Here is a 27457-nt window from a genome sequence, read left to right on the forward strand (position 1 = left end):
ATAATCTATTTTTTTTAAAGTCCCCATTTTCTTTTTGGTTGTTATGGGGACTGCCCTCAGCTCTTAGAGGTTGCCCTCAGGTCCCTGTCATGGGCAGCTCACTCATGGTTATTTGCTACTTCAAGGCAGGCAGCAGTCTCTCCATAATCTATTTTTAATATTTCAAAAACTATGATGGAAACAGTATGTCTCTGGTGACAAAAACTTTTGTTGAATCTCATTTTAAATGAAAAGTTTAATTGGCAATAACATATTTGGAATACGGAAAACAGATAACATGTATCTTCAGTTTGGAAAACAGAAAGAAAAATTATGTAGTTAATTACTCTTTAATAAATAAAAGACTATTTGGTAGATGAAGTATTTCAAAATAGCAGGTCCTTGGAGTGGGAGTAGAAGAAAATGTTTTATTCTGTTTGGGTAGTGATAAATACTGGGGATAATTAATCTGTCCTGGGTGTTACTATTTATAATCCTGTTGAAAAATAAGACTTATACTCTGACAAAATTAGGGGACACAATATAACTAAACTAATATCCAGTTAAATCCTATAGAGGTTCAAAGGAGAGATCTATATTGGATAGAGTACTTGTAAATGGTTTACATCATTTAAGCAGCATTACGTGATATGACAAGTTTCAAATGAAATTATAGAATACTGTTCCGCAACCATAAAATAGATGTCTAATAACCTTAGAATCTACAAAAACTTTCACATTTGTTTCTAAACAGTATTTTTCATTAATCAAAAATGTTGGAGAAGAAAGAAGAGGAAAGGGAAAAGAGGTATAAGAAACTGATCTTCCTCAGTGAGAAAATTCTAACTTATGATATTCATTTGTATTTTAATACTTACTGATCTATTATTATACTTACAAGGGGCTTGTAAGAAAAATTCCCAAGACAATAAGACGTATGTAATGTATTTTAAAAAGAGTTGGCTAGAAGCCAAACCAACCGGCTTCCAGGGCCAAATCTGCCATTAATAAACTGTTACCTTGGCAAACCAATCCTCTCTGTGCCTTAGTTTCCTCATTTGTAAATGAGGATGTATAGGATCCGATGATTTCTAGAATTTCAAGTATAAAATTCTATTCTATGAGTCTCAAGTGTAGAGCTATGAAATGGATATCGGTAATTTAAAGTTTTTACAAATGAAATCACTCTTGTTATTTTTCAGGGAAAATATACACAAAGAAACTCTTAAATTCTGTGTAAATCAGAGAATACTTTTCTTGTAAATCAGTGAGTAATCAATGAGGGAAAAGTCATAGAATTTAGTCTCTGCTGAAATAAAAGTTTAATCATCTTTTTTGCATAATAGAACAGACATATATAAAACAAATCAAAGATCATAAGTAGGTAATAAATTTGTAGAACTGCTATAAAAGAATGAGAGAAACACTGAGTTCTCTAAGGGAAATATTTAAAATTTCAGCTGAGACTGAAAGATGAATATAATATAGAAAGGGGTGGACATGAAAAGAATAGGATAGAAGCAGTGATCACAGCAGTGGTGGAGGGCAGCTTGTCTACACATATAATGGCATAATGAGACAGGTCGTAATTGGTTGCCCCAAAAGTGGGCTCTGAATGCCAAGATAAGCAGGTTGTGCTTAATACCAAAAGGATTTGTGGGCCAGTGTAGGTTTGGAAATTTGGAGAACTGGGCTTTTCACGCTGGCTTTGACAATATCTTGCTGTGTATCAAGGGCAAGTGATTCCTTTAAATGAATCCCTTTCAGCTATAAAAAAAAAAAATCTGTGATATATTAATCTCGTATTGCATGAATGTAGAAATGATATATGAAGAAAATAATGGCTTAATTAGGCAGGCAGTAAGAAAACTTTAAGTTGGATAAAGAGTAGCAAGAGCTGACTAGTGTGAAAATAATACAGATAATGAGAGAGACAAGAATCAGGAGGGATTGCCTAGATTAGAGCAAGAAAGAGACATGAAAAAATCAGAGACATTGAAAAAAAACCAAGCAAACAAACAAAATCTCCTAAATGAATGAAACAGGTGAAAGAGAAGAAAAAGTAACATGAGTATTCCTTAATTATTCATAAAGCAAGTTATCCTAAAGCAACAAATGTTTTTGCTTTTCCTTTAAAAAACATTATTACTTTCACAGAAAATTTTAAAACTGTTCTGAACGCATACAAAGAATCCACAGTGACCTAGCAATTATATTATTAACATTAATTTCTACTAGCTCAGTTGCCAAGATGTTGCTGGAAAAAAAGAAATATGTGCTTCAATTGTTAAAAGTATTAGTGAAATTATAGTTCCTCTGGCCAATAGAGGCCACTGTTCATTCAGCAACCTTGCTTTCCCTTTTACTCTGTTTTTAGCTAACCCAAGGAGGAATCCTGTGACATAACTCTACCTTTGAGCCTGTATTTTACCACCAGGTACAAGCAGTTTTCCCGCCCTTGAATCCACAAATGATATCTGCCTTCTTCAAAAGATAACAAAATAAAATTACATTTTTGTTATGGCATTTCTGAATTGTTTCAAGCGTCTGTTTATTTTTACTGGGCTATTTTATAAATTACACTGTAACTTGTACAAAACACTGTACAAAACAGAAATAAAATATTTAGTGAATAATTCAAAGAAGCTGAATTTAATTTAATCCATTTGGGGTTCTTTTTTCATCTGAACGCAGTTTCTAAGGCAGCAACTCTAAAAGTGTGGTCCAGAAAACTGAGGGTCCTGAGGATATTTTCAGATTCTGCAAACTGAAAACTATTTTCGTAGTAATTCAAAGACATTATTTGTCTTTTTTACTCTCACAAGTACATATGGAAGTTTTCCAGAGGCTCCACTGCATGTGAAATCACAAGAGACTGAATACAAAAGCAAATATGACAATCCAGGTACCTTCTATCAGGACAAACACTACAGAAATTTGTATAAATCTAAAATAATGCCACTCTACTCATTAACTTTATTTTTGGAAAATATAGTTATTTTTATAAAAATATGTTATTTATGTTTACTTGTAATGAGTTTGTTATTTTTTAATATGTTAATATATTTTTAAATTTCTCACTTTTAATTCCTAGTATGATAAATACTGACATATATATAACTCAAATAACCAAAGAGTTATTCTAGGTTCTTCAGACACAAATTTTGTTTTCTTATCTTGAATTCTCAAAATCATGCAGTAGAAGAGGTTGTATGTATAAGTAAAAATCATAAACCTAATTTTTATATTTAAATATGAAGAGTCAAATCACGGTGCCAACATAACAATTTACCCTATAACAAACATTTTTTAAATCTATCTCCAATATCACTCTTAACTAGAACTGCAAACTTCTTTTCAGACAACTCATCCATTTACTTCTTCCTTACTATGCTCACCTGTGGGTACTATTACTAACCATAAGCTGAACAACTGGAAGAAAAAGGAAAAAGAGGAGATCTAGTTAATGCACAAACTCAACAGTCTGCAATTCTGGAGCATGCACTGTATTCAAAGGTGGGAAAAAAGGAGAAGAGCTAAAAAAGTTAACTGTTAAATAATCTTAGATGTTTTTACATTAAAACAAACATATACTGCATCAGTTTTATGAATTTTTAAGATGAAACATGATACTTTATGATGAAACATGATAAAATTCTTACACAAACTGTACCCTAACCAAATTAACTCTCAGTTTACTCTATTCCTCTGCCATTAGGGCATCACATCACATTAAATAACAATAAAAAAACTCCTGGAAGGCCTCTCTCATTAGAAGCATTATGGATTATCCTCAACACCCTCTCTTGGAGAGTTTAGATTTTGACCTTTTATCCCGTACAATGGCCTGAATTGTTTATTGCAAGTGCCTACTGATGTATCCAAATTCATCTTCAAAACAATCAGCCTGTAATTATTTTTGACATTCATTTAATAGAATTAACTCCAAGCATATAATTAAGAAAAAATAAGGGTTGGGGGCAAGTAATCCTCTTTCTCCAATAACATATAAAAGCAGTAATTTCATTTATATGCCTACTGCAGGAAGAAATATTCTTTTACAATAAACATTTTATAAAAAATACTGACCTAGCTATACCCACATAGAATAATTACACAACATATTTATGCTTATCTTGAAGTTTTAATACTTATTTAACTCATATAATTTTAACAAAATAAAAATGTTTAATGAGAATTCAGTCTTTCAATTTTAATAGAAAGATTTCACAGTCTAAATCTAAAAATGTAAAATGCTTAACATGAAAATCATAAATCTGCCTTTACTCTCAGACATAGAGCCTACCTTTCTGACTAATCGAAGTGCTTGTGTCCTCTCTACCTCGTTGCTCTGCTGTATGTCAATGCACCTAAATAATACATAAAATATTTAATTATTGATAAAAATCTTATTAAACAATTTTTTGTATAATACCATGATCAGACCCATGTTCATGTCAATATAGTATTTGTAAATGTTAATACAAGTTATTTTTCAGTACCAGCAAATATTTATTTAATATCTCTAGTGATAAATACTTACTATAATAAAACATTTCAAAACTATTTCACTTAAAACTCCAGGAAAGAAGAATACTGTAAGCAATTTATAGAATTATATATATCTATACAGAAATAATAAACATATTTATAAAGCAAAATATCAGAAATCTACTGAAAAAATATTCACCTATCTTTGATAAAGTTCACAGATACTTTATTAAAATTGTGAAGGAGAAATATTTCCAAGCCTATGTTTCAGTTTAATTGTGATTTTAACCAGAGCCTAAATTTTACATTATAACTAAGTTAAAAGTCTTATATTAGCCACAATAATTCTATTTTACCAAAATATAATTTGAAATGTGACTGTACTTCAAAAGTTAATGCTCATATATCACTTAACTGACATTTCTCTATAAAATTTACTAAATTATTCAATTTCTAAAGAGTCTTTGGTATATGTGGAAGAATAATTCATTTTTACTTATGTTTAGACAGTTCACAATTCTAATCAATACTTTATATATCAATACATAGATAGTTTGCTATTCAAAAGCATTTCTGCTATCTGAATATAATTAATCTAAAACAACTTTAATAAGAAGCAAATAGACATATAATTTCATTTCTGGCCACAACAGATCAGACCAATCCTCCTGCCAAAAATAACTATAAAGGCTAAATATAGTACTTTGTAAACCAACTGTTAAAAGGGCAATGGATAATAATCCCTGGAAAGAGAAGCACAAGCTCCATATCCACTCAGGCTTTGTCCCTGGGGACACCTGCCAAGCCCCAGTTTTAGGGGAACAGAATCCTAAAAGAAAGCAAAAATCTTCCTGTACTGGAGAGACAGACTGAACTTTAGGGCAACCAAAGTGGCTGGGACTTGAGGGGAAAAAATCTCAAAGAAAAGAAAATAGGAGTATAAGCAAGAACCTGCGTGCCATCCCCTTTCCAATGCACTTGCCAATTTCTATGTTGTACGAATGCAGAGTTAAAGTCCAAGAAACCAAGCAAAAAGCTACTGCTGAGAAGCCAAGGAACTGAGCAGAAATTTTAGCAGGTACATAATATTCTAAGAAAGATGTTAGGGCTCAAGGCTGCTCGGGATGAAGAGGTTCTGCTAAATATCTACATTTTCACTTGAGACTCCATATAGCCACTTCCTAGAGCAAAGGCAAAGGAAAAAAAAAACAAATTTTAACACAATCAGTGTGATAAGCCAACATTCCAAAAATAACATGATCCAGAGCCAAAAACTTTTAACATACAATGTTCACATCCAATCACATATAATATGAGGTATGCTTTAAAACAAACAAAGGGTTGAGTAACCAAAAACCAAGGAAAGAAAATGATAATAGAAACAGAACACAGGTGATTCACATACTGGAACTGTCATAAATAACTATGATTATTATGCTCAAGAAAATAAAGCAGAGACCTAGAATGTCTAAGTAAGAGTAAAATATAAATCACAGAAATACAATAACTGAAATTAAAAATTCAAGAGACTGAGGGCTTCCCTGGTGGCACAGTAGTTGAGAGTCCGCCTGCTGATGCGGGGGACACGGGTTCGTGCCCCGGTCTGGGAAGATCCCACATGCCGCGGAGCGGCTAGGCTCGTGAGCCGTGGCCGCTGAGCCTGTGGTCCGGAGCCTGTGCTCCGCAACGGGAGAGGCCACAACAGTGAGAGGCCCGCGTACCGCAAAAAAAAAAAAAAACATGTAAGTAGAAAGTAACAACACTGAAGCACAAAGATTAACAACAACAAAGATTGAAAATACAGTAAGGGCATTAGAGACATGTGGCACAGTGAACAGATTCAGCACTCTATAGCTGGAGTACCAGGGGATAGGAGAGAAAGTAACAGGAAAAAAAAACCTTTAAAGTAGCCAAAGGAGAAAAAGAAGCAACAAGAAGAGACAACTTACTGTTCAACAAAAAAAAAACAAAATCCAGAAGACAATAACTTATTTAAAGCATTGAAAAATAGTAACTGGTCAAAAAAATACCCTTCAAATGGGAAGGGAAATAGAGGATTTATAGACAAATAAAATATGAGAGAATTCAACTCCAGTATACCTACACTATGAGAAAATAGTAAAGGAAATTCAAGAAAGTGACCCAAGATAAAAGGGTGGAAATGTAAGAAGGAAGAATATTGGAACGGGTAAATAACATAGGTAAATATCACTAGTTCCAATTTAATACAATAACAGGACTATCCTGTGGGGTTACAAATATATGTAGAAATAAGGCAGAGGGGAGCTGGTGGTCAAGCTGGAAGAGGTTTCCTGCATTGTTCTGGCTGTAATAAAAATGGTAAACCTTAACATATCAAGGATAAATGTAATCTCTAGGGCAACTGCTAATAGAAGAAAAGGCTTTAAAACCAAGACATTAACAGAAGAGGAAAAAAATTCTTGATTATTCCCAAAGAAACAAAAAAGGAGCAATGCAAGACCAAAGAATAGACGTGACAAATAGAATATGAACAGCAAGACAGCAAAGTCAAATATAGGAGAAAACTAATGGCAAGATGACAAACTCATAAATATAATTACATTAGATAAAGCACATAGAACCTGCATATAAAAAACCACTAGACATAGTCTAATCCAATTAGAAGACAAAGATGGTCAAACTAGATTTAAAAAAATCTATATGATGTTAACGGGAGAGAAACTTAAATGTAAGAACAAAAAAAAAGAAAGTGAAAGGACTGAAGAGGATATATTGTGCAAACCCTAAATAAAATAAAGTTAGTATAGCTATATTAACATTAGATAACATGAACACTCATAAAAGAAGTATTACTAGGAATAAAGAGAAACATTTCATAACCAGGAAAGGATTAGCCCAATGAGAAGGTTTAACAATTCTAAATACGAATGCAATAACAAAGTTTCAAAATATATAAAGCAAGAACTGACAGGGGGACTTCCCTGGTGGCGCAGTAGTTAAGAATCCACCTGCCAATGCAGGAGACACGGGTTCGAGCTCTAGTCCGGGAAGATCCCACATGCCGCAGAGCAACTAAACCCATGTGCCACAACTACTGAAGCCCTCGTGCCCTAGAGCCCATGCACTGCAACTACTGAGCCTACGTGCTGCAACTACTGAAGTCCACATGCCTAAAGCCCATGCTCCGCAACAAGAGAAGCTACTGCAATGAGAAGCCCATGCATCACAATGAAGAGTAGCCCCCGCTCACCACACCTAGAGAAAGCCCACGTGGAGCAACAAAGACCCAATGCAGACAAAATAAAAAAAAATTGAGTCCATGATATTAAAACTTCCTAAAAAAGAAAACCCTAGGGCCAGACAGATTTGCCGGTGAACTCTACTAATCATGTAAGGTAAAAAGCAATATCTTACATAAGTTCTTACATAAATTCTTCCAGAGAATATAAAAAGGGGGTAACATTTCCTTAGTTGTTTTATAAACATACTCTTGATACCAAAACCAAAATGAATATTAGAACAATGGAAAAATATAGGCCAATACCTCTCATAAACATAACCGCAAAAATTTTTCCACAGAATATTAGCAAACCCAATACAGTTATATGTGAAATAAAAAGACATCATTAAAAAGTGGTGTTTACTTCAGGAACGCAAACAAGGAATATAAAGAAATCCACTAAGAGTCTACAGCAAGTATCATAAATAATGGCAAAATACTGAACACTTTCAACTTGAGCTCAGGAGCAAAACATAGTTATCCAATTACCATTTCTAGTCAGTGCAATATTCTAACCAGTGAGATATGGTGAGGAAAAGAAAAATATAAGGATTGGGAAGGAAGAAATAAAAGGGTCATCATTTGCAATTAATGCTAATGTACACAGAAACTCTAAAATAACCTTAAAAACAATTAGAATTAAAAAGTGAATTTAGTCAGATCACCGAGATAAGAATACACAAAAACATTAAAACTTACAATTATTTTTCTATATATTAGCAGCAAAAACTATGAAAAAGAAAAATTTTAATTACATTAATACTATATCTAATAAATGCCTTACGATAAACCTAACAAATATGTGCAAGACCTCTCTGCATAGAAAACTACAAAATGTTGAGAGAAATTAAAGGTCCAAATAAATAAAGGTTTGGAAGATTCGATATTATTATGATATCAATTCACCCCAAATTAACACAGAGCTTCAATGCAATTACTATAGATATCCCGGAAAGTTTTATGGAAATGGACAAGTTGATTTTCTAAAATTCACAATGGAAATACAAAACCCAAAATAGAGGAAAAGCTGGAGGACTTATACTAATACATATCAACACTTACTGTCAAGATGCAGTCATTTAAGACAGGGAGAAAATGGAGCAAGAATAGACAAATAGACCAAACAAAGAGAATAGGGAAAGCAAAACCAGAAACATACTTATCAGTTACCTGACTTACAACAAAAATGAAACTAATTTAGACATGAAAGGAGAATCTTTTCACTAAATGCCTCTAATATTTATTGGATATTGATAAAAATGAATTGTGACCTAACACCTATTTCAACATATACGGAATAAAAACTTTAGAAGAAAAAATAGGATATTATCGTCCAAAGAGACCAAAAACATTAACTATAAAATAAAAGACTGCTATATTGGATTTTATTAATTAAGAAGAGTAAGAAGACAAGGTAGACTGACTTGGAGAAGAAATTCTCAATACATATACTGGAAAGGAATCATATCCAGAAGATACCAAGAACTCCTACGCAAAAAGATAGACAATCCAATTTATAAATGAGCAAAAGATAAAGAGGATATCCAAATAGTCAGCAAGCAAATGAAAGGGAAACAGAAATTAAAACCACAATGAAACTCACAATGAAAACCACAGCAGAAAAGGGTATAATTAAAAACTGAAAAGAGCAAATGCTGATGAGGATGTGGAGGGATTGGAACTCTCAAACATTTCTGGTAGGAGTGTAAATCAGTACAATCACTTTGGAAAACTGTTAGGCAGTAACTACTAAAGTTAAATAAACATAAAACTTATCACCCAGCAATTCCACTCCTACATATATACCTAAGAGAAATGAGTGCACACGTCCACCAACAGACTTGTGCAAGAATGTTCAGGGCAGCTTTATTCAAAATAGCCAAACACTGAAAAGAACCAAGAAAAAAATCAACAGAATGGATTAAATAAATTGTGCTCTATTCACAACATAAAATACTACACAGAAATTTTTTTTTTAAATCAACATGGATAAATCTCACAGATAACACTGAGGAAAGAAAAGAGTAATGTATACTTCCAATATATGATACTCAAGAATAGGAAAAACTAGTCTAGGATGAAAAAGGTCAGAGTAATGTTTCCTACTGACTGGGGACACAAGGGAACTTGATTGGGATGCTGAAAATGTTCCATATCTTACTCAGGATAATAGGGTAATTGGTTGTATCTACCTGTAAAAATTATCAGGCTTTACACTAAAAATGTGTATACTTTATGGTAGGTATGCTAAAACTTAATACACGATTTTAAAAAACATATAAAAACATAGGGAGCTCTAAGAAAATTACCTAGCTATTAAATAGTCCACTTTCAATTTTAGCACCTTCTGCAGAATACTGGAGTCTTGGATGAGATACCGAAGAGCTCGTAGCCCTGCCGCCCGCACTTCTTTTGCTTCATTCAATAAAGCTAACCGCAAGCTATATGAAAACAAACAAACAAAAAGTCTTGCTGCATGAGTTTCAAATACACATAAAATTATGATACCAAATCTTTCTTCAGTTGAAATAAGCAAAGCTACTTGTCATTTTACATATATAAAAATCATTCACTGTAAGCCATGGAACTTCACTAACGTTATTTTTTAATTTTTGTCTCCTTGGTATATTCCTACCAATCAAGAAAATGTTAAGAGTTTTGTTCTACCTTCTGTAGTTTATTTTATATAAACAGTGGGAAATTAAATATGCCTTTTTCAAGCTGTATCACATATGCCTCTACAGTCTATCCCCCTCTACCTACTTGTTTCACTTCTCCCAAAGAATCATTGGTTTAAACCAATAAATAAAAATACTTTAAAATGACAGTAGGAAGAAACTACTTATACCAATTTTATTTTATTTTATTTTATTTTATTTTTTATTTTTTTTGCGGTACACGGGCCTCTCACTGTTGTGGCCTCTCCCGTTGCGGAGCACAGGCTCCGGACGCGCAGGCTCAGCAGCCACGGCTCACGGTCCCAGCCGCTCTGCGGCATGTGGGATCTTCCCGGACCAGGGCAAGAACCCGTGTCCCCTGCATCGGCAGGTGGACTCTCAACCACTGCGCCACCAGGGAAGCCCTATACCAATTTTAAACGATGCCAAAACGATGGCTATGAAACTGTAACATTAAGCCTCTCGTGGGCTTGAGCAAATCAAGTTTGCCATAGCACACTGTGTCTTAGGTGAGATCTAGAGATAACTGTACAGGTTCTTCTTGCTCTTGGGAATAATATGAGAACTTTTATTCTGCGATTTAACTTAGAAGTTTAGACTGTAGAAGTCCAGGTACTTTTCGAAAACATTAGCTTTGGTTCTTTATATTTGATAATTACAAAATATCAGTAAGAACAATAGGATAACAGTTAAAAATGCTGGAGATCCTGAATTTTTCTAACATTCAAACAACTGTTTCTATAAAATCAAAACAAGGTGTTATACTCTATTTTTAGTTTAAAATTACTAAAACTGAAATTACTAAAATCCAGAAGGGATGAGGAAGGCAACTGAACTATACTTACCAAATTATGATATCTTCATAGTTAAAACCCAGTTTTTCTTCATTGTGGCCAATATCACAAAGCAGCTGTCAGAAAAACAAAACAAGTATGCATAAACATAAGCATGTATTTTTGCTTATTTACATACATTACCTTTTTAGACTGGAATAAAAAGGTATTTTTCTCTAATAAAATTTTGAAAAATATATGATTCTACTGTCTAAATATGACTTATTTCTATCATCTTATCGTTTATTTGACCTGACAGTTCTAGGTTTCTTGCCTTTGTCTGAATTAACCAGCTGTTTTTTATTATTCTTTTTTCCCCCTCCATACTCTTACTGTTTTAAAAACTATTCCTGGGACTTCCCTGGTGATCCAGTGGTAAAGAATCCGCCTTGCAATGCAGGGGACATGGGTTCGATCCCTTGTCAGGGGACTAAGATCCCACATGCCACGGGGTGACTAAGCCTGCGCGCCACAACTACTGAGCTCACGCACCTCAACTAGAGCCCACATGCTGCAAACTACAGAGCCCACGCACCACAACCACAGAAGAGAAAACCCACACGCCACAGCTAGAGAGAAGCCTGCGCGCTGAAACAAAAGATCCCGCAGGCCTCAATGAAGATCCCACATGCTGCAACTAAGACCTGACACAGCCAAAAATAAATAAAATAAATAATAAATCTATGGGAAAAAAACTATATTCTTTTAGTGGTTACCACAGAGATTACAACATGCATTTTTGACTTATTACAGTCTAACAGAAATTACTACTTTACCATGTTCTCAATAATATGAGACCCCAATACTTCAACTCCATTTACTCCTCTCACCTTTCACTTTTTGTTTTTTCTATCTTTTAAGCCCCACAAGACATTATTTCTATTTTTAGTTAATATTTAGTCAATATCAATTTATATTTACTCTCAAATTCACCACTTCCATTACTCTTCACTCCAGTGGTACCTTTATGGGATGTTCTCTCTTCTGCCTAAAGAATCCTCAGTTCATTGTTGTTGATCTGTTTTATTGGTATCTTCATTTGTTTTATAGCCAAGGTTGCTGGCAATGGATTTTCTTGGTTTTTGTTTGTCCAGAAATGATTTTTTCCCACTTATGTTTTTGGAGGACATTTTGCTGGATTTATTTATATAAATTGTTAGGTTTGCTCTTTTCTTAAAACAATTTCAAGATGGCTTCCATTGTTTGTTGACAAGTCTGATATGAGTCTTACTGTTGGCTCCTTTGAAGGTCTTATCCTTTTTGGTCAGACTCCTTTCAAGATTTTTTTATCTTTGATTTCAGCACTCTTGCTGTTCAAGGGTGGTTTTATTTGCATCCCTGCTTAGGGAAAACAGAAATTTCCAAATCTCTAGGTTGATATATTTTATCAGTTTTAGAAAATTCTGTATCTCTTCAAAAGCAGTTTTGCCCAATTCTCTCTCCTCTTTTTCTGGTAATTCAAATGTTCAATCTTTTTGTGTATACCACAAATCTCTAAGTCCTCTTTTCTGTTTTCTCCTTTCTCTTTTTTTTCTGTCCTTTAGCTGGGTATTTCCTATTTATTTATCTTCTGATAAGTCTAATCTTCTATTATACCTACCTAGTGAATTTTTAATTTTACCTATCATGTTTCCATTTAACTTTGTACACATCCAATATCATAATGAAAAAATCTTTTTTCACCTATTTTCTCCACAGTTTCCTCTATTTTCTTGATATATTAACTACATTTTAAATATTTAAAGTGCTTATCATCTAAATGGAATGAATGATGTAGATAATCTCTGAGTTTATTTTTATTATCTGTTTTTCCATTTGTTCTGGTCATGTAGTCCTGTCTTTTGGTGGATCCTATAATCTTTGTACATAAAAACTTGCAGAGATTCCTGACTACGTTATCTTTCTCCACAAAGCGTTGAGATTCCTGACTATGTTATCTTTCTCCACAAAGCGTTCATCCTTTTCTTTGTCAGGCCAATAGACAATGGTGAGTCCATATTAGGCTGCTGCCCTGGTAATACTCAGTCTACCTATGGTTTTTCCCCCAGGTTTCAACTGAAAGCTTGTTGTTCAGGGGACCAATCTCAAGAGGATGACATGTCTCATTTTTGTTTTATAAAAACACTAGAAAGTCCACCCTGATTTTCAAAGATTTTCTGCTTAGGATTTTATATTTCCCATCCCAGGATTCAACAAATAAATGTACTGAGGGGGGAATCTCCTTTTACTTGATTTCTCCCATTTGATGGTCTCCATCAAAAGCTCTGTGCTGTTTTTCCCATGTTTCAGCAATAGTACTCCTGGGACTACAGTCTAAATATTTAGCTTCCTGTCCACATTCCACATTAGCCAGTATCCCCCAGGTAAATGTTGCTGGAGAAGTTAGATCATCTCCACAAGATTCTCTCTTCTCTGAAGTCTTGGGTCCTATCCCACTTACAGCCAGAATAGTTGCCTGATGCCTTCAAACAGGCTTTCCTTTTTTTTTTTTTTATTAAGAATACTGATCTAATACTAGCTATTTGCACCCCACATGGATGACAACATATCATGTTGATCTAGTGCGAGTTTTGAAAACTGACTTTTATCTAAAAGTTACATAAAGCTTCGCAAGTTATTTATTGGGCCTAACTGAAAAGGATTAAAGAGAAAGTTGATCATTTCATTAACATGAAGGATCAGAAGGGTCTTCAAGTGCTGTTATTACTCTTCCTCAGTATGAAGTTATGAAGTTAAAAACCAACCAAAGTGACCAGCACATCTGCCTCTGTGAAAAGCACAATATTGTAGCAAAAAAACTAATGATATAAACTCACTGTTCTATTGATAGGATCCTTGTAAAACTTCCTGCCCAATTTCTTCTTCAGAGGCAAAAAAAAAAAAAAAAGAAAGATGTTGCAAATAGAACAGGGTAGGGGATAGGAATACAGGAACCCTCAGATACTGTAACATTTTCACAGCAGGGGAAAAGACTATAAAAATGATCACTTTATGTGGCAGAAAACTGCTGTGTAAATAAGTAAATAGGCAAAACAAGCTAAAAAGCTTTCCTTCACAGGCCTTTATCCAAAATGATTATACTGGTATTCTTATAAATTCCTTAAAATTCTGAAATATGATAAACAAAGAAGGTTTAGAGTGTCAGAGTATGAAAAAATTTTTATTTGTTTTTATTGTATTGTTATACAATGTTGTAAGTACTTAAATACTGAGAAGGATGAGACTTTTTATACATACGTATATCAATAGAACTAACACACCATTGTAAAACAATTATACTCCAATGAAGATGTTTAAAAAATAATAATAATGTAAGATTTCCTAAGCTTTGGGACAAGACAGGAAAATTTCTATACCTCTAGAAAACCAATGGCATACCTAAAATTAAAAGTTAAATAACATATTAGTCAAAAATATTTGGAGGGCTTCCCTGGTGGCACAGTGGTTGAGAGTCCGCCTGCCAATGCAGGGGACACGGGTTCTTGCCCCGGTCCGGGAAGATCCCACATGCCGCGGAGCGGCTGGGCCCCGTGAGCCATGGCCGCTGAGCCTGCGCGTCCGGAGCCTGTGCTCCGCAACGGGAGAGGCCACATCAGTGAGAGGCCCACGTACCGCAAAAAAAAAAAAAAAAAAAAAAAATTGGAAAAACATAATAGGCAAAAGGTTTAGGCCCTATATTAGTTTGCTAGGGCTGCTGTGACAAATACAGCAAATCTGGTGGCTTGTAACACAGAAATTTATTTTCTCATGATTTTGGATGCTAGAAGTCCAATATCAAGGTGTCTTGACAGAGTTTCTTTATTCTGAGGGCCTCGTTCCTTGGCCTGTAGATGGTTATCATCTCTCTGTGTGTCTTCACATGATCTTTCCTCTATGTGTGTCTGTGTCTTTATCTTTTCTTATCAGTACATCAGTCATATTGGATTAGGGACCACCCATATAATTCCAGTTTACCTTAATTACCTCTCTAATGGAATTATCTCCAAATAGAGACACATTCTGAGGTACTGGGATAGAGCTTCAACAAACAAACTTGGGGGCAGGGGGTGGAGGATGGAGCACAATTCAGCTCGTAACACTCCACCCTCACAGCAAAGTAATATGGGCAGGACCTTATAATGTGAAAGTCTAAACAAACTGCAGAAAGATTTATCAGAAGAGGCAAATAAAATGCACAGAGAATTTATTGAAGAAATAAAACTGATAAATAAACATGACATATTTCCTATTTCCTAAAATCTGAATCAAATACATTGGAAAATGCCATTTAAATAAAGCTTACCAAACTGGCAAGAAACTGTTTTTTAACATGATTATACCAGATAAGAAAATGCACTGTTGATGGAATTATAAACTAAACACATATTGTAAAATAAATTGGAAAAATGCACCAAAATCAGGACCTGCTTTTGGTGATTTATATTAATAACTTAAAATATAAAGTAGGTTCAAGCACAAGATCCTTAAGACATAATTTAAAATAATAAGGAACTAGAAACAAAATGTTCATAAAGGAGGAACCTTATGCAGATGTTAATATTACATAATACTGAAACACAAGAAATAACCTGCATAATGTATTGGTGAGTTAGGGAAAATATTCTAAAACATATACATTTTTAAAAATATATACATTTTTAAAGAAGTCTATACATCAACATTTTAACATCAAAAAATGAAAGTACACTAATAAGGACCTGCTGCATAAAAAAATTAAAATTCAAAATAAAGAAAGAAAGAAAAAAAATTGAAGTATCATAGGTGATTTATTTTCCTTTCCGTGCTTTTCTGTATTTTATAAATGTTTACAATGAACATCTATTACTTACCTAATCTGGGAAGGGTTATACATACAGTACAGTATTCATAAATAGTAACAGAAGTAGCATTTATTGACTATTAATCTTGTCAACCCTAGAAAGTAAGTAATATTTTGGTAAATAAAGACTACTGAGGCTAGAGATGGTAATATGACTTCCAAACACCACAAAGCTATTAAGTGGTAAAGCCAGAAATCAAACCAAACCAGTCTAAGTCCAGAGCCCAATGAAATGTGACTGTACTTTAGTACTAAAATTATCTACATGGGAAAAGAAAAAACAAAAAAAATTTACATGGGGGCAGGGGATGGATTTAAAAATAGAATAACTGAACATTACCATCTTATTTCATTTCTCCAGCCTCAAAAATGGTATGAATCAAGAGTTTGGAGAATCACACTCTGGCTATAAACACATAAAATGAGTAAGTGAATTTATTATTTTTTTCCCAGAACAGCTAACTAAAAACACACATACAAATATTGCCCATTTCAAAGGATTAAAACACACACAAAAAGAACCTTATCACTACACTACTAAAAAATAATTTAGTATTCATTTGAGATTCCCCAGATATTTCAGATTACTAGCACTGTCACTATATGGTACCATATATTAATGAAAAAGAAAAAGAAAAGGGCTCCTTAACATGGTGTTATCACTTAGACCTTGGATGTATTCTAATTCATAAACTTAAAAAAAAAATTCTAAGCTTCATTTTTCTATTATTAACATATAAGATACTGTGCTTTTAAAATGGGAGCAATGTTTTCTTAAAACAGCTCCATTTCTAAAAAGGCAGTGTTTCCTTTCTTCTGCTACAGTTTGTTAATAAAATGAAATGCTTTGAAATGTAGAAGTATAAAAAATCTTACCCTGTCAAGGGTTAGTTTCTCCCCTAAGTATGTACTTGGTTCTCTTTTCCTGAATTTTCTTTTTCACACTTAGATATCCTTGCAGAAAACTACAGATTCAGAGAAACATAATTTCAAAATTACTCCCCTTCTCAAATCACAAAATGTATAACTGTTCACTATTTAACATTTGCTATAATTAGCAGTTTTGTTGAAAAGGCAAAAAATTTTTCAAAGTTATTATTATGATTTCCAAAAAGCACACACAATTTGGAAATTATTTAGAAAGGAGTTTCGTTTTCTGCTACCTAATATAAATGTATTTGAACTGCAAGAAATGTTTCTGAGAAAAATGTCCACTCAGTTGGAAACTGGAAAATCACCAGTAACAACTAAAAAAACACTTTGCAATGAAACACAGCATATTAGTCATAATCATCTGCCTATTTTCCAGGGACAGTAAGAGACATTAGGGCTATGCTTTCAATGGTGGCTAAATTGTGCTGTCATATTGTTTACAGAATTATAGAAGGGGGTCTTATTAATCAGTCTTAAATGAAAATATCCCTTTTGAATCAGAATTATCCCAAGTAGAGACTAAATTTTCTATATGTAAGTAATTCACATATATCAGGAATAAGAAATCAGAGAAGGGCTTCCCTGGTGGCGCAGTGCTTGAGAATCTGCCTGCCAATGCAGGGCACACGGGTTCGAGCCCTGGTCTGGGAAGATCACACATGCCGCAGAGCAACTAGGCCCGTGAGCCACAACTACTGAGCCTGCGCGTCTGGAGCCTGTGCTCCGCAACAACAGAGGCCGCGATAGTGAGAGGCCCGTGCACCGCGATGAAGCGTGGCCCCCGCTTGCCGCAACTAGAGAAAGTCCTCGCACAGAAATGAAGACCCAACACAGCCAAAAATAAATAAATAAAGATTTAATTTAAAGAAATCAGAGAAGACATTGATAAGATTCTAAATTTTCGATTATCAAAGACACATTATGCTTTCACTTTTAATCACCAGTTCATCTTAAGTTTCAAAATATTAGGAATAAGAATAAATTATTTTAATAAAAAAATTTTGTACTGACTGACTCACTACCTTACTAATCTACTGATTTAAATAAACAAACCCTACAAATCAAACCCTTTAACTCTTTTTTTTTTTTAACATCTTTATTGGAGTATAATTGCTTTGTGTTACAATGGTGTGTTAGTTTCTGCTTTATAACAAAGTGAATCAGCTATACATATACATACATCCCCATATCTACTCCCTCTTGCGTCTCCCTCCCACCCTCCCTTTCCCACGCCTCTAGGTGGTCAGAGAGCACCAAGCTGATCTCCCTGTGCTATGAGGCTGCTTCCCACTAGCTATCTAGTTTACATTTGGTAGTGTATATATGCCCATGCCACCCTCTCACTTCGTCCCAGCCTACCCCTCCCCCACCGTGTCCTCAAGTCCATTCTCTAGTAGGTCTCCGTCTTTATTCCCGTCTTGCCCCTAGGTTCTTCATGACCATTTCTGTTTGTTTTTTAGATTCCATATATATGTTAACATACGGTATTTGTTTTTCTCTTTCTGACTTACTTCACTCTGTATGACAGACTCTAGGTCCATCCACCTCACTACAAATAACTCAATTTCATTTCTTTTTATGGCTCAGTAATATTCCATTGTATATATGTGCCATATCTTCCTTATCCATTCACCTGTTGATGGACACTTAGTTTGCTTCCATGACCTGGCTATTGTAAACAGAGCTGCAATGAACATTGTGGTACATGATTCTTTCTGAATTATTGTTTTCTCAGGGTATATGCCCAGTAGTGGGATTGCTGGGTCATATGGTAGTTCTATTTGTAGTTTTTTAAGGAACCTCCATACTGTTCTCCATAGTGGCTTTATCAATTTACATTCCCACCAACAGTGCAAGAAGATTCCCTTTTCTCCACACCCTCTCCAGCATTTACTGTTTGTAGATTTTTTGATGATGGCCATTCTGACTGGTGTGAGATGATACCTCATTGTAGTTTTGATTTGCATTTCTCTAATGATTAATGATGTTGAACATCCTTTCACGTGTTCATTGGCAATCTGTATATCTTCTTTGGAGAAATGTCTATTTAGGTCTTCTGCCCATTTTTGGATTGGGTTGTTTGTTTTTTTGATATTGAGCTGAAACCCTTTAACTCAACTCTGGGAAAGAGATAGGCAGAAATAGCAAGAAGAACGCTGAATTGGTAAATTTAAACAATGGGAATCTCATCCTGCCTCAACTACTGACTGAATTACTAATTAACCTTCAATCATTAGGTAGCAATTTCTTCAATTCTATCTTGTAACAATGCCTGCCCTACCACATAGGTTTGTTAATATTAAGAATAAATTACTGTTGATGCTTAGAAGTCATTAAAGACCTTTCAAAATGTGAGAATTAGCATCCTAACAGTCACTTAAAATGCTAAATTATTAGACATCACATATTTCACTGGAGTGCAGTCACTCCCCACCCCATGTGTTTTTATGACTATCAGTCACAATACCTAGCTTAATGTCACTAAATAGGACCAGAGTTCATGTAGAAGTTGTAAGAGAGGGCTACCCTCTCCTTTTATGACTGAAAGCTATAAATATGATGTATCTTAGTCATATGGAAAGTGTTTGAGGATGAAGCTAACCTAAAAGAAAAGAGCTGAGAAATGGAGAGACAGAATGCAATTAATATTTTTTCAACCTCTAGGTCATTCTGCCTGAAATTAAGACCTGACGTGTGGTCTTCCTCATCATGAGAGTAAATAACTTCCTTTTATGGATACTTTAGCTCAGTTGAATTAGGTTTGTTACATTTGTTACTTATAAACCAACTTAAGTATTCAATATCATAAGAAGTCCGCAATTATTTTATGAGCGTAACTATTAAATTTTTTTTAATATAAACAAAACAAATACTGTTACATAATATCTTATTTTTAAATGGGGTATGGGGCTTCCCTGGAAGTCCAGTGGTTAAGACTCCGCGCTTCCACTGAAGGGAGCACTGGTTCAGTACCTGGTTGCGGAACTAAGATCCTGCATGCCACATTGCATGGCCAAAAAATAATATGAATGAATCAATGAATGAGGTAAAGGTTTTGATAACATGTCACTGGTATATTTTGCCTATCAGAATCCATGTGCAACATCAATCTATTTGTTATCATTAATGCACAGAATTTTCTTACAAATATTAAAATAATCAAAGGGGGCTATCAACAATATTATATTCTGACAAAGTTAAAATATAAGTCTAAACCGCCTCTAGGTAATAGAAATGTCTGAGCTGCTTATTAAAATTATTAATTTTAAAAAATATATAATGATCAGTTAAAACTGGGCAGTTAAATGCTATTCCCATGTTACTTTTATGGCTCTGAAGGTTAACTGAACAGTTCTCCTCAATGAGCAACAGAAAGAATAATCCAAACTTCAAAAAATCTTATCACAAATTAGAATTCCACAGCATAGTCTTTTCAGAAGGCAATTTATAAGTAAGTTTTAAAATATAAAGTACAAATGTTCTTGGCTAAATAATTACACTTTTAAAATTCTATTCTACACAAGACAGTACACAAGAGTGTTACGAATGCATTAATTTAAAATGCAAAAAGGAGGAAAAACTTCTATTTTCTAATGATGGAATGATTAAATAAATTACGGTATATGTATTACGCATATGTATGTATACTTTGATGCACATACATATACATACATATGGATGGATATGGCACACACACATACATCTATCAATACACATAAGCAGCTACTAAAAAGTAGATCTACATTTATAGAAAATAAAGGACTCTATGATATACTGGAAAGTGGAAAAGACACAAACTACAAATCAATAAATCTCAAGATCTCATTGAAAAAAACCTTTATGTATACATATAATAAATGGTAAATAAACTGAGCATTATATTAGACACTTCGTTTTGTTTAGCTTATTTAATTCTCACAACTCACTGAAATACACACACACACACACACACACACACACACACACACACACACACACATTTATAATTATACCAGAGAAGAATAAATACTTTCTAGTGGTTACCTGTGAGAAACGGTATTTTTGTCAGGGTAAGGAGGTGGATGGGAAGGAGATGTGAAAGAGGAATTTCACTTTTTACCATATATTGTTTAGTACCATTTAAATTTTTATATTTAACTTATATAATTTTGAAGTTTTTAAAAACAGAACAAAATAAAGATTCCTCTGGAGCTTTTAATATATGAGAAATATAGGAAAAGAGAACATTAAAATGTAAAAGAGCTAAAATATTTTCATCTTTAAAAACAGGTCTTTAGATTATGAGCATGTTGTCAGTTTTAAAAATAGAATACTAAGATTATATTCATCAGCAGCCTGTTATACACATTACTTTATCTAGTGAAATGATGTCAGAAGGCAAGCATGGGTGTGTGACATTCACATGGTTCTAGGATCACAACACTAGCACCCTCTCTTCATACCTTAAAAGGAGGTTTAATTCTGTAGATAAAGGCCACCCTCTACAACATTTTAGCCCCACTGATCTACTAAATTAACTTAATCCTAGTTTGTTTTGTTACTTAATAACAAAACAAATGCTAGTACAACAAAAACTCTTATTTAAACTGCAAAATCATCCCAATGTAATACAATACCTTTAATTAAACACTTGATATGTGCCAGGATTTGGGGAAGAGAGGGATATAAGAGTAAAAAATTAAATACTACATATTTCTTGTATTTAATAAACTCAGTTTAATAAGATAGTCACACACAATAAATAATAATAACAAAAGAGCAGATAAAATTTAGTAGACACACATATAACCTATTATAGGAACAGTGAAGGGTGACCAACTAACTCCTGTCTAACCAGTCTCCTGGAATCATAATCCTGTTTCTTATTTTCTTATTCTATAGAGCTATTCTTAGAGATTTCTAAGAATTTATAAATTTTACTCTGTAAATTAACGAACTTACAGATTTTAAAAGAATACCAGCTCTGTAAATATTTATTAGCGTAGCTCGCTAACAAAATGGAATTCAAAGACACATTATATTATGATTAAATTCAATAAGCATTTATTTTGTGCTAGGTGTTTGGAGAAATTTTATAATAAAACCTACAGACCTTTATTTATCACCTAGGGGATGACTCTGTCCCCTAGGAAACATTCAGCAATGCTTTGAGACATTTCTGCTTGTGACAACTAGTGGAGGTGCGCTACTGGTATCTAGTGGGTAGAGGCCAGGGATGCAGCTAAACACACTACAATGAACAAGACAGCTTCCCAAAACAAATAATTATCTGGCCCAATATGTCAATGTTGCTCATGTTGAAAAACCCTGTTACAGTAACAGCTTACCAACCTGCAACTCAAGCTATTAAGCAGACTCACCTTTTTAGAGTCAACAAAAATTCCTGAAAAGTGGCAAAAAATGCAAAAGAAAACAAAAAACAAACCCTAGATTGTAAGGCATTACCTGTTATGGAGTATATATTATGTACCGGCACTGTACTGACACCTTGCTTCTAATTGCAGCAAAATTATCTCTGAGTAAAGAAATCTGCCCAAGACTGCCTTGTTAGGGTCAGACCTGGGCTGTAAGACCCCATTTACTTGATCTGAAGTTCACGCTTTCCTCACTGTATCACCAGGCAGCCAAGTGAGTTTTTATCAAGTCTCATGTTCATGGATTTTACTAATTGAACAGCCCCTCACACCCTGACCCAAGGTTTAGTCCCTCATATTGTAGAAAAATTCCAGTATGTTTATCTGATTTTTAAATCCATAAATAATTTAAAACAGCATATAAGAGGGCTGCTACAAGCCCTTTTCAGAGAGAAATATGAAAACTGTAAACAAAGGATATGGCAAAACAAAAAAAAGGGGAGGACGAGAGGGAAGGAGAAACCGGAGAAGAGACTGGGAGAACACAAATCAAGGAGAGACCAAGTGGAGGGAACAACTTAGTGAAATACTATGGGAAAAACTCAGAAAACAAAGAAATGGAGGAGGGAAAAAGGGAGAGAAGGCAAATAGATGTTTAAACCACTCCCATTCCAAAAAGTTCTGTATGTACAATGTCCATTATGGTTAGTAGCTACTAGCCACACACAGGTGGCTGTGAACATGGAAATATGGCTAGCCTGAATTGAGATGTGCTATAAGCATAACATACACACTTGATTTCAAAGATTTAGCATGAAAAAATATTAAATATCTCATTAATATTTTATACTTACATAAAATGATAATAATGTGGATATACTGGACTAAAGAAAATATATATTAAAATAACTTCACTTTTACTTTTTTTTAGTGTGGCTACTAGAAATTTAAAATTACATATGTGGCTCACATATATGTCTACTGCATAGTGCTACTGCAGATTTTTAAGATGGCTTTAGTACCCATTCTGGTGCCAAAGTGGAATAACAGAAATCATTGCCATTCTTACATTCATTCCCAACTTTCAGAATCCCAGTTGTCAAGAGATTCGGAACTACATATCTAGATGTCAACCTGATTGTGACAGGACCCATGAGTTCAAACAGGACAAAAACCTCTACTAATTGTTTTTAACAGTTAAATCTAGGCAAGTGGTAAGACGTCTTATTATTAGGGTTGGGTGAAGAATGATGACATAAAACTGGGAAATTTAATAGAGGGAGTGAAACCAGGAGATGCCATTTGCAACTGTGGAACAACTCTAGGTCTTAAAAACTTGCTATTATCTGACTAGCACACTGAAGAAATGTATTTGAAGACTTTCATTACATTGATAAAAATGAAAATATACACAGGGTTATTTTTTTAAACATCTTTATTGGAGTATAATTGCTTTACAATGGTGTGTTAGCTTCTGCTTTATAACAAAGTGAATCAGTTATACATATACATGTGTTCCCATATCTCTTCCCTCTTGCGTCTCCCTCCCTCCCACCCTCCCTATCCCACCTGTGGTCACAAAGCACGAGCTGATCTCCCTGTGCTATGCAGCTACTTCCCGCTAGCTATCTATTTTACGTTTGGTAGTGTATATATGTCCATGGCACTCTCTCGCTTTGTCACAGCTTCCCCTTCCCCCTCCCCGTATCCTCAAGTCCACTCTCTAGTAGGTCTGCGTCACAGGGATATTTTTGAAAACCCCTTCACAAGCACTCATTCAGTGTTTTTGAAAGTTGTTTTTAAAAAAATCACTTTGTCATCCCTCATACAAAATAAGTTTCTCATCTGTTATATAAAAATAAAATGCCAGAATATTTCAAAGTTTCACTAAGAAAAAATAAATGCATATCTATGTTTCCCTAACTATGAAAAGAAAAAAAAACTAATCTATTTTGTAAATATTTATCAGACAACACCATACTGAAAAAAACAACTTGGTTACATAGTGACAATATTCTTATCCCCTTCTATTTCTATGAAATAAAATCAAATCCAAGCCACAGTCTAACTACCAGGTAGCAGAGAATTAAACATTTTGGAAGGATTAAAACAGTGCCGCTCAAACTTTAATGTACACCCAAATTCACCTGAGATATTCATTAAAATGTAGATTCTCACTCAGTAGGTCTGGGGGGGGGGTCAAAAACTGTACATATCAAACAAGCTCCAAGGTGACACCAATGCTGCTGGTATATGGATCACACTTTGAGCAGTAAGGGGTTATAACAAACAATTATTCCTACATTTAAAATGTACAACAGGGAACTATACTCAGTATTTTGTAATAGCCTATAAGGGAAAAGAATCTGAAAAAGAATACATATATATGTGTATGCATATATATGTAATCTGAACCACTGTGCTGCACACCTGAAACATGACATTATAAATCAACTCTACTTCAACAAAAATTTAAAAATAAAAAAATAAAATAAAATGTATAACAGTTTATATTTAGTAAACTAAAAAGGGAAAAAAATTTTCCCAAAGAAAGCATTTTGCTCTCTATTTATGGCATCACCTCAAATAACGGCATTTTAGTGTTTCCAAGAGTTGGCTGTCCAGCATTACCAGGCTCAAAAGCACACCAATCCATCTATCAAACTTGGGAATTCTTGGCTGCTAAGAGATCAAGTCAATATTTATCTGGGACAAGGGCCCCTACATTTATCTTGAGCTCTAACTGAGATCCAGATAATGGGAATAGAGTATTAGGGAAAGAGAGAGGAAGTTGTAATACTTCTCTGGAAATTATTACACCTATGAAAAGCAACACACACGTACTTATGTACAAACATATTTATCCTATAGTATCACATAAAAATGAATATAAAAAGGCAAAAGAAATACATCATTCTGTGAATAATAGTGGAGATTGAATTATGGACTTCGGAGTGTTTTTTTTACTTTATTCGCTTCTGAACCTACCAAATTTTTTACAACAAGTATATAATGCTTCCCATTATTCAAATATACTTTTAAATTTAAAAACATATGACAAAAATCCATGAGAAGCAGCAGAGGAAAGCACTAATACTGAAGGAATACTCAAGAATTTCTTGTTAATGGTGGTTAAGAAGCATCTAAAAAGTACAATAAGGAAAAAAGAATTTAAGATGGTAATACAAAGAATGAAGTTACTTACCTTAGTAAAGTTATTCAGATGGCCTAGCTTTCTCATATTTGATACTCCTTGCAATTTGGCCACATTTTGGAGAATCTCCCTTAAGTTATCAGAAGGTTCTAGAACAGACAAAAGAAATTTAACATAATTTTAAAAGAGTATTTTCTTAACCAAACACACAAACCGTGTAGTATTAAAACTTCGCAACTTTGGCTCTTGGCTTCTTTAAAGTCTTACACTCTCTCTGAAATCTATCTACTTAGGAGACTTCAAAGTCCATGTGGATGACTCACATGTGGATGACTCTACTCCACTTATACCTATGGTGCAACTCTGTGTATCATCACCTGGAATTATTCAACCACTCATTCTTAAATTTCAACCCCAACCCCAAGCACAACTTTCACTTCTGGCCACAATGTACTGACACAATAGTAACAGGCACCAAAAATACTGTCCTATTTGAATCAACCAAAAAACTGAACAAAACATATAAAATGATAGTTCAAGACACTGGACATCAAGAAGTAAAGAAAAATAATCCCTGAGAAATGAGAAATAAACAAGCATGCTCTACAACTGCCCCAGCTTACTGTCTTTAGAGAGTTTCCAGGCCTTGGTGCTGAGAGGAGAAACCCAAACTGTCTGAGTTGAAGAGACAGAGCTCAGAGTCCCAGTAGACCAAAAAGTGTTAGAGAAGAGAGCACTGCACAGAGAGAGAACACTGGACATCTGCAAAGGGATCCCTTATGTAGTCAATATAGCAATGATTGGTGCATGTTTGTGAGGAAATTACCACTCGAAAGAATTAAAGGGATGAGTACCTTGTGTTCACACAGGGCAGAACAAGCAGTGCTTGTTCCTAATGTCCATATTGAAAACCTTCATAGTGCATGGGGCATTGGTTACAGTATTCAGAAAAGTCTTGGCTTAGTGGTGGGGAACAATCAGATATAGACTAAACATTTCTTTGATCCCACCTAACAAATCTCCAAAGCAAGACTTGAAAGAATTAAACTGTTTCCAAGTGACTAAAATGTGTCTCAGACCGAAGCTCAAGAAGTATCATAAGAACAGAAAAAATAGGGAACACCTAATGAAGCAAAATTTACAATGATTAGCATCCAAATATCATCAGACATACAAAGAAGCAAAGTCATACTATGACTCATAGTAAGCAGAAAAATTAATCAACTGAAAATGACCCAAAACTGAACTGTTAGAATCAGCAGAAAAGGACATTAAAACAGTTTTTATAACTGTATTCTATATGTTCAAAAACTTAGGGAGAGGCATGAAAAGTATAAAAAGCACTCAAATTGAATTTCTGGAGATGAAAACTACAATGTCTCAGATGTAAATATACTGGATGGGAATAAAAGCATAACGGCTTTTACAGAAAGTAAGAATTGTGAATTTGAAGACAAAGCAATAAAAACTAACCAAAATGTAACAGAAAGGGAACAAAAAATAAATGAAAAGACTATCAGTGAACTATGGAGCTTCAAGCAGCCTAACACAATTACAATATGTGTAACTGGAGTCCTCAAAGGAAAAAATTAGGCGATAGAAGAATTGAGGAAATAATAGATGAAAACTTTCCAAATTTGATCAAAATAAGCCAATAAATCCAAGAAGCTCAATCAACCCCAAGCACAAGAAACAGGACCAAAACTAGACCAAGGCACATCATAATCAAATTGCTCAAAACCACTGGTAGAGAAAAGTCTTAAAAGCCACCAGATAAAAAACAGAGGAATAAGAAGAATGACAAATTTCTCGTGGAAAACAGGCAAATGAGAAGACAGTGAAGCAACATCTTTAAAATACTGAAAGAGGGACTTCCCTGGTGGTCTAGTGGTTAAGAATCCGCCTTCCAATGCAGGGGACATGCGTTCGATCCCTGGTCCCTGGGTTCCCTGGG

General features: G+C 34.3%; 1 protein-coding gene across 1 annotated transcript in view; it reads right to left on the minus strand.

Annotated features, from left to right (window-relative positions):
• RICTOR (RPTOR independent companion of MTOR complex 2) overlaps positions 1–27457 on the minus strand; it is a 131466-nt gene that overhangs the window by 73723 nt on the left and 30286 nt on the right. The window contains exons 3-6 of the mRNA XM_060146980.1: positions 25555–25652; positions 11256–11320; positions 10042–10173; positions 4286–4349 (exon numbers count right to left, since the gene is read on the minus strand). Coding sequence (XP_060002963.1) covers positions 4286–4349; positions 10042–10173; positions 11256–11320; positions 25555–25652 — 359 coding nt within the window. The remainder of the gene's footprint in view (positions 1–4285; positions 4350–10041; positions 10174–11255; positions 11321–25554; positions 25653–27457) is intronic.

This window comes from Lagenorhynchus albirostris, chromosome 3, assembly GCF_949774975.1.
Source record: "Lagenorhynchus albirostris chromosome 3, mLagAlb1.1, whole genome shotgun sequence".
Lineage (NCBI taxonomy): Eukaryota > Metazoa > Chordata > Mammalia > Artiodactyla > Delphinidae > Lagenorhynchus > Lagenorhynchus albirostris.